The sequence below is a fragment of the Asparagus officinalis genome, chromosome 4, assembly GCF_001876935.1.
Source record: "Asparagus officinalis chromosome 4, Aspof.V1, whole genome shotgun sequence".
Lineage (NCBI taxonomy): Eukaryota > Viridiplantae > Streptophyta > Magnoliopsida > Asparagales > Asparagaceae > Asparagus > Asparagus officinalis.
In genome coordinates this window covers 8,056,111-8,065,308 of record NC_033797.1, presented here as the reverse complement: position 1 = coordinate 8,065,308, position 9,198 = coordinate 8,056,111, and the positions used below count along the sequence as shown (strand labels likewise).

The 9,198-nt window shown below is 39.2% G+C and overlaps 2 protein-coding genes across 2 annotated transcripts; both read left to right on the top strand.

Moving 5' to 3' along the window:
* LOC109839718 (thaumatin-like protein 1b) lies at positions 327-2,365 on the top strand. Its single transcript, XM_020408232.1, has 2 exons — positions 327-531; positions 1,549-2,365. The coding sequence occupies exons 1-2, from the start codon at positions 477-479 to the stop codon at positions 2,214-2,216; spliced, it is 723 nt and encodes a 240-aa protein (XP_020263821.1). The 5' UTR covers positions 327-476; the 3' UTR covers positions 2,217-2,365.
* Positions 5,107-7,319, top strand: LOC109838144. The gene is made up of 4 exons (XM_020406610.1): positions 5,107-5,168; positions 5,369-6,001; positions 6,529-6,731; positions 6,841-7,319. The coding sequence occupies exons 1-4, from the start codon at positions 5,107-5,109 to the stop codon at positions 7,317-7,319; spliced, it is 1,377 nt and encodes a 458-aa protein (XP_020262199.1).

Here is a 9,198-nt window from a genome sequence, read left to right as displayed (position 1 = left end):
AGAAGGAAAGATTACCTAATTACCATAAATATGTTCCCAATTCAACAATGTAACACCTAACTTGCCCAAAGTCTCAAAATCAAACTAATCACATAAACAACTCTGTTACCATTAGTATGAGAGTTTCATATAAGACTATTAAAGAATCATTGCCTAACAAAGATTTAGAAACAAGATACATATTGCCAATCTTATGTACAAAAATAAACTCCATTGAATCTATATCTCAATCAATTTCCCGCAAATCAAGGACTCTGTAATCAATTCCCAATTTGACTTTCTTTGTTTTTTTCTATAACTGCCACTCTGATTTCAAGGTTCAAGAGGAAACAAGAAAATACCAAATAAAGAGCATTGGCAATTAATATAAGAGATGCACAATTAGTACTCTTGTTGAGTTATATGTACCATATTTCCTCTATTTGAGCTCCAATTCTTAGCCAATTGTTTTCTCAAGTTGCCAAGAGGTTAATATCATGGAGAAGCTAGGGCTTGCTTTGGTCTGTTTGTTGCTGCCAATTCTGATCAAAGGTACATTACTTTGTAAAAATTTTGTATTATTTTTTAAGTTCTTTAAATTTATTAAGAAATCATCTGCTCTTCTAATTTACTAATGAATGAATAGTTAGTCATTGAAATTGTCAAATAATTTTAACTTTTCGTGATAATTATCTAAAGTTTCACGATCAACAGATAGATTATATGAAATTTTACTCTTCCTAAATTTATCTGCAGGTAGAATTGTTATGGTATTAGACAAAATTATTGTCGGTCTTCTTCCTCGCTATTTGTCATCACTGGAGTTAAGGATTGTGTTATGTATAATTTGAGCCGAAATTTAGATATTTTGTGTTACTTTTTTCATTCTTCTTTGTTTTCTCTGCCCTGTTTTAAACTTTTGGTTTCTGAATTTATGAATAAAAATAAGTTGATATTGAAACTTAGGAAATCTTACGAGATAAAAGAGATTAGTCTACCTCTCCAAATTCGGTCTCATGAGTTAAAAAATTTTGAAACACAGAATTGTATGATTTAGTATTGCAAATTAAGAATATAATTGTACAATTTTTGAAAAGAACAAAAAACATTTAGAGTAAAAAAAAGATAGTTTGGATTGGAATTGTTCCAAGACACACAGGGATAAATCTGTCATTTTCAGTATTTCTATAGCAAAATAGGGAATCTTCTAATATGTCAATAAGTATAAGGAGATTCTCTAATTTAATTATTATTATTATTATTTCAAGGTTCTTCTACAATTCACACTAATATAACATCTCAACAATAACCATGGTAATAATCCTTAGTAATAATTCTTACTTTGGTGAAATTTTTAACTATGAATGTCTTCGTTACTAGTACTGTTATTTTTAATGAAAATTCTCACGTGTATGCCATAGATTTTCACTGATTAATCCATTAGTTTTAATGAAGATCCTCGCATTTACGCAGTATATTTTCACTGATTTATGCTGTCATCTATTTCTTTTTGTTTACGTGTTATCACAAGATCATTAATTCTACGCACGAAATTAAATTACTCTTCAGGTGCGAGCTCAACAACATTCACACTGAAAAACAACTGCCCGCACAAAATTTGGCCCGCGGCACTATCGAGCTCGGGCTCACTCCCGACCACTGGATTCGAACTCCAATCCGGCTCGACCCTCAAAATCCAAGCTCCCCCGAAATGGTCCGGTCGGTTCTGGCCCCGAACCAACTGCTCAACCGACGCGTCATCCGAATTCTCGTGCCTCTCCGGCGACTGCGGCGGCGGGAAACCAGAATGCGCCGGCACTGGTGGCGCCCCTCCGGCGTCACTCGCCGAATTCACCCTCCAGGGTCACGATAACAAAGATTTTTACGACATAAGTCTGGTCGACGGATACAATGTGCCCGTCACCATCGTCCCACGAGGCGTGCCAGAGTGCAACTCTACCGGATGTGGAGCGGACATCAACCGGGTTTGCCCGCCGGAGTTGCAAGCAAGATCGCCGGACGGTGTGGTTCTGGGCTGCAAGAGTGCTTGTTTGGTGTTCGGGGAAAAGGAGTATTGTTGTTCGGACGATTACAATGATCCTAAAGTTTGCAAGCCTACTAATTATTCGAAGATTTTCAAGGATGCGTGTCCTCAAGCTTATAGTTACCCTTATGACGATGCTACTAGTACTTTTACTTGTACGGGGGCTGATTATGATATTACATTCTGCCCCTAGATTAGATGTACGAATGATGGAAGAGGGATATTTGTTTACTATTATAATTACCGTTATTATTATTATGGGAGTGTTAGACTCCAAGTCACAAAATATGTATCCTAAAGGTTATTAAATAAATTTGGCATTATTATGCTTGTTACCAGTGAGATGTTTGGCTGGTGAGTTCCAAAATTTTCTTCTCTGCTGTCTGCTTTCATAAATGAATTAGGATGAAAAGGGAGGAAAATACGACGCAAGAGAATTGTAACCGTTGCGTGTTGAGGACAAAAAACTTCTTCACGAAAAAAGCATTTAGCAAAAGAAACAGACTTTAAAGGGGAACAAAGCAAACAATGCTCATACAGTTTTCCGGCCGTTGTCAAGAAAAACAAGTACATGTTTCTTTTATATATAATGAGAAATTGATCAACTATTACTAAAGGCACAAAATTGGTGAACAATACATCATCATTTTTTTTAAAATGTTAAATTATAATTCTTACATGCTGCATTTATTTTCTATTTTATCATACATGTAAAGGAGTAAATTAATTACCAATTAAATTATAATTTGATTTGTTCCTCTTGATTGCGGTTAGGGAGATCAAAAATATGGGGCGGATCGATGGGAGAACTGAGTCGGCTTGCTGACATGTCTATGGGATGTTCCTTAATTAATGATCAATTCAAAAGCAAGTAAGGACGGTTTGAAAGATGGAGAAAGAGAAGTTGTGGATATGTAAGGGCAAGAAAGGAAAAAGAAAATAAGTTCGAGCTGTGAAGTTGCTTGAAAATAAGTAAATATATCTTTAGGTCTTGATGGTTTTGAGACTTTTGACCTTTCCAAGGGGTTTGGATGCATAACGTTTTAGTTTTTGCTCTCTACAACCAATTTTAGAACAATGGGCAATGAGAAGTTTCAAGAAAAAAAAAATAAGTTTAATGAGTTTGATTGCTACTCATCACTTCAGTGAGGCATCAGGATATGAACTATAATGGGATACAGGTAAAAATGCACAGTGTTATGCGCGGCGGAAGCTTCTCGGAATGACACGAACAATCCAAGAGATAAATCACAACTAATAAGCCAAACACAATACCACAGCAAGACAACGAGTTTAACATGGTTCGGCAAGTTGCCTACGTCCACGGGGCAAGGAGGGGGGGAGTTCTTACTATTAGAAATCAAGAGAATACAAATAGAGTTACAAATCTCACTGATCAAACCCTAAAACAAAACTTTAGATCTCTCACAAATCTCCCACAATTGGATGCAGCAATCCTCTCCAAAAGACTGCTCAAATCGTCTTTGTTTAACCCTAATTAATCAGGTTTAGGGTTATATATCAACTCAGAAACGAACCGGGTCAAAACCAAGGCCCAGCCCAAAATCAGTCTGCGGTCGACCGTGACAGTCGACCGCGCAGGTCTAGCAGTCGACCGCACGAAGCTCGCGGTCAACCGAACACCCCCGACAGAGAACCAAAATCCTACAGTCAAACTCGCGGTCGACCGTGACGGTCGACCGAACTGATTTTCGAGAGATGATCGCCTACAGGGTCCCCGCTGGCCTTTGTGCACGTTCGCGTTCGACCGCCGCTGACTCGAGTTTGACTGCCAGTCTGCCTGGCTGAATCTTTTACTGATTTCCTACACTGTCTCGCCATTTCTTCAAACAGATCTATACTATTGGATGATGACTATCGTTGATGCTGCAATTCCCCTATTAAAAAAACTCACCTTTAATCCGTACACAACCATCGCAAGGTTTAATTTCCATTTGTGTATCATTAACTATATCTTACCTCAAGAGAAGGAACAAATAATCATTAAAACAAGAGCCTAAATCTTGGTCAAGGAATGGGATCCATGAACTACACGTACGACCGGTGCATTGCATAGTCGCCGTTGCGATGGCAGGAAAAAAAAATGTTTCAACTTGACTTTGTGTTAGTTTTCTAATTTGACCTCTGTTGGCTGGAACCGAAAAAAAAAATGTTTTTTATTTGTTGTTGTTTTTTGACTAGCAAAATCCAAAATGTGAGGGCTGAAGAATAAGGCTGGGAGAAGGCGGAGGAAGAAGAAAGAAGAAGGACCTACATTTTATAATTTTCAAAAGGGAAAATTGCTTGGGGGAACTAAATAAAATTCGGCTATGCATCCCCACTCCCCAACTAGAGTCAAACACTTGGGGACACCTTGACCCAAGTATTAATGCTATCTCACCCCAAACCCAACAGTGTTTCTCTACTTTATAGTGTATTTTCCAGCATTACCCATTTTGCCCTTTCTACTCTCATTTTCGATTTGGGTAACAGCGCTGAAAGCGGCTGTGATTTGAAGAACTTGGGTTTTGTCTTATTCGCCAGCCAAGCAACCCATCATGAAGTACGGGTTGTCAAATCAGTGAGCGAACTTGGGTTTTGTCTTATTCGCCAGCCAAGCAACCCATCATGAAGTACGGGTTGTCAAATCAGTGAGCTGGGGGGTTTTATGCAGGGAAGAGGTAGAATTGGAGGGGGAAATGTACATGGTTCCCTCCAAAATATTGCATTCCTCATATATACTCTTCTCTCTTTTGATCTACTCCTAACATCTTCAACAACCTTCAACAATCATTTATATTCTGAACTTTTTCCTCTTAACTTCTTCAACAACCAAAATGGAAGATTCTTTAATGTGTGTGATTTCATTTAACAGTAACGCAACCCTTATTAAAGTCAATTCAGCAACAAGTTTAGCCGAATTGAAGATGAAAGCCGCAGAGAATTTTAGAGTACGGTTTGAAAGTTTGTTGATAAGTTACTCTATCAAGAAGTTTCCCAATGTCTCGTTTGAGCTTTCAAAAGATGAAGATATTCTCAACATGATAGGTTATCATCGTTCAATGGGGTTAAATACATTGACCATGACTGTTACTGAAAGAGATGAAGGACCCACCCATGCCATAGGGACAGAAACAGAGCTTAAGTAAGTATTCAAGAGTATATTTTCATGTTCTGGATACACGTGACATATTCTATTATATATGTGACCTGAAGACATACCACATGACATTTGGACGTTATTTGTGATATATTGTCTTTATTTGTGACATTTGAGTCTTATATGTGACTTTACTGGTAAGTATCACATGTGACTTATATGTGACCTGTACATTAAACCTGCAGTGTTCCTAATGTAAGCTCACAGTCATCAGAGCATATTGAGCAACCTTATGAGAGTATCACAATCGAGGAATCAGAGAGGATCCCAAATGACAACCCTCAAGGAGAGCATGTGTACAGTATGAACGACGTAGTAAGTGACTCGTCACGGATCCCAGCATGGTGGCACGAGGCAATTACTGGAAAAGGGCAGCAATTTGAAAGTGCAAAAGAAGTTAGAATGGCTCTTATATACTACTCTATAGCTAAGAAGTTCGCTTTCAAATATGTTAACAATGAGCCAAAACGTATTCGTGCTAGTTGCATGTTTAGAGAAGAAACAAACTGCCCGTGGTTGTTTTTCGCTTCACCATTGAGCCATGTGTCGACATTTGCTATAAAGAAATTTGTTCCTCAACATACATGTGGACAACATAACAGCACAGCTGGTCACTTCAGAGCATCAAGAAGGTGGATTGCGAGTATGCTACAATCAATTATGAAGAGGCGTCCATATATAACCCCAACTGACATTAGAAAGGAATTGCACTCTCAATATGGATTAAGAGTTAATTATTCTAAAGCTTGGCGTGCTAAAGAGACAGCAAAAGATGAAATATTTGGTTGCGCAAGGCATTCATATGATTTACTATCCTGGTTAGTCCTCGTTATTTATTGATGCGTGAACGTTATATTTCAAAGTTATTTGTGACAACTTGTTCCTACATCTGCATGTGAGATTTAAACGTTATATGTGATATTTTGACTTTATATGTGACGTTTGAGCATTACATGTGATAGTTAGATCTTGTATGTGATATTTGGACTTTCTATGTGACTTTTGAGTATTACATGTGATATTTAAACCTTATATGTGATATTTTGACTTTATATGTGACGTTTGAGCATTACATGTGATAGTTAGATCTTGTATGTGATATTTAGACTTTATATGTGACTTTTGAGTATTACATGTGATATTTAAACCTTATATGTGATATTTTGACTTTATATGTGACGTTTGAGCATTACATGTGATAGTTAGATCTTGTATGTGATATTTGGACTTTCTATGTGACTTTTGAGTATTACATGTGATATTTAAACCTTATATGTGATATTTTGACTTTATATGTGACGTTTGAGTATTTAACAAGTTATTTGTGATTTAACCATCATTTTAGGTACCAGATGAAGGTGACGGAAACAAATCCAGGCAGTGTCTTCAGCATTGAACAAGAAGAAAGGAGATTCAAACGTTTATTTGTGTCGTATGGTGCATGCATACAGGGGTTTCTCAAGGGATGTAGGCCGTTGCTCTTTCTAGATGGGACTTTCCTGAAGGATCGCTACAAAGGGATCTTATTAGGTGCGACCGCTTATGATGGTAATTCAAGGCATATTTCCACTCGCATTTTCCGTTTGTGACCAAGAAAATGAAACGAATTAGAGTTGGTTTATTCAAGGATTGCGGTATATATTGTACAATCGAACAGAACCATACAATCCACCCCATCCTCTTGTAATTCTGTCAGACGCCGACAAAGGAATAAAGCAATCTTTGAAAAATATATTTCCAGATGCGTACCACTCTAGGTGTGTACTTCATCTTGTTGAGAATTATAAATTGAAGCTTAGAGAGATGGGTTTTGCCTCAAGTGCTGCTCAACGTATTTCAAAATTATTGGAGTTTGCTGCATACAAGTACACGGAAGGAGAATTTAATGCTGTTTTGCGTCAGATTCGAATGACAGATCAAAGAGCTTACCAAGTAGCTCTAAGTTATGGTCCTAGTAATTGGGCCAATTCTGTATTTCCTGGTATAAGGTACGTCAATTATCATTACCTTTACTGTTATATTATGCTGTTATATGAATTTGAGCCTTTAAATGTCACATTTCGCTTTTATATGGGTCGTTCGTCTGTTACGTGTGACCTTTACTTGTATCGTGTGACAATACCCCATTACATGTGACCAGTAGCCGTTATCTGTGATCATTTGTTGTTAGTTGTGACATTTGTTAGTTATTTGTGACACATAGCGGTAAATTGTGGTAATGATTTTTTGTTCTCAATCAGATATGGGCATATCACTTCCAATGTCGCTGAATCTTTCAACAGTTGGATTCGTGTGGCGCGAACACTTCACAGCTGGGTATCCACTACCCCACGTGCTGAGATGGACCTTCCCATCTCTCTCGACCCGAAGGGAGAGAGAGCACAGTACCCCAGGACCGTCAAACGGCCGCTCGCAGTGCGCACAGCGCGAAGGGACTGGACAGGTGTCGAGTCAACCTGAGCATTCATAAATGCGACTCACCTCGGCTGTCTGAGCCAAGAGCTGGATCCGCCGGCACTCGGCAAGCTGGCTAGACCCACTCGAGTACTGTGTACCTACTTCACCGCCTCTCCTGGCCGGAAAGGAGAAAGCATCGTGCTCAAAGCACGCCGGGCGGTCACGCACAGTACAAGTGATCGGACAGACACTTCATCGATCTGCGAACTCATAAATGCGGTTCATTAATGCTGGTCAAATCCACTCGGATAGCAGTCGTTTGTTGCCTCACATACAAGAATGGGCCTTCCCATCGTAGGTGACAGGACATAGAGCACAATCCCTGGAATGACCGTTCATGGTATCGAGGAACGGCGAGACGTCTCTGAAGAGGATGTGGTCACATCCCACAATTCAAGGAGAAGTCAAGCTGTCCTTCTTTCATTTAAAAACCCCTTCCAGCACGATGGAAGAGAGGTCGCAAAACTTGGAGAAAAAAGAGTTGAGACCAAGCTGTTAGCAAATCCTTGCATTACAGCACTGCTGCCTAGTTCCGAGCTCCGATCGCCGACGAACTAAGCAGACCCGAACTCCATTGCCCCGAGCTTCTACTGCGAACTGAAGCTCTCCAGCAACCTCATTCAAACGGTCCAAGGGAAGCAGACTCGACCCGACCATCGAGCGAAGCGTCCTATAGCCACCTAAAGTCCCCACACAAAAACAAAGAGGGCCTTCCCTCTGCTTCTGTTGTAAACATTTGATTTGTTAGTTTGTAATAAGCTTTCTTATAAATACAAACGAAACTCCTTTCTTCGGAAGAATCAAATTTTCACCCTACAGAAGATGGCGACCACAGTGGGAGCAGCAGTTTCATCGAGTGAAATGGTGGTGGCTCAATTTGATGAGGTTACTATCAGGACGACAGTAGAGTCCCTCGAAATCGAGTTCGACCAGGCCAAGTACGAAGAATACTTGTCCTCCTCCTACTATTGTATGTTACATGTCCATTTCATCCTAATGTGGCGTATCACCTGTCCGCGAGACATATTACCAGTTCGAATTTAATATCTTCCAGAACAGATCACAAAGAATTTAATAAATAGCTAGTAACTGATAAGGAGAATATTTACAGACCTGTACAAATGTAACATACCACAACATACCAAAAGTCAATCATACCTACCAAAATGTCACATACAAGAAGCAAAAGTCACACAGTACACTAAAATGACACACGTGATATTCAAAAGTCACACAGAACACTAAAACGTCACATACAAGACTCAAAAGTCACACGGCATACTAAAACATCGCGTAACAGCCCCAAAAGTCGTCAACAGCAATCCAACAAATGTCACACACAGCTAGTAAACTGGTTAGCCTGTACATCACCACGTTTAAACAAATGACACAGTTAATGTAGAGTCCAATACTTCCACTCAATCTTAGGTACATCACTACCCCCAAAGTACAAAAAATATTCGGGATCATCACTGTCTAATTTCAACCGTAGTTTTTTCCCTTCACGCCCTTCACATATGAGTTGAGCAGCAAGTCCTGCTCATAGCATATGTGACTC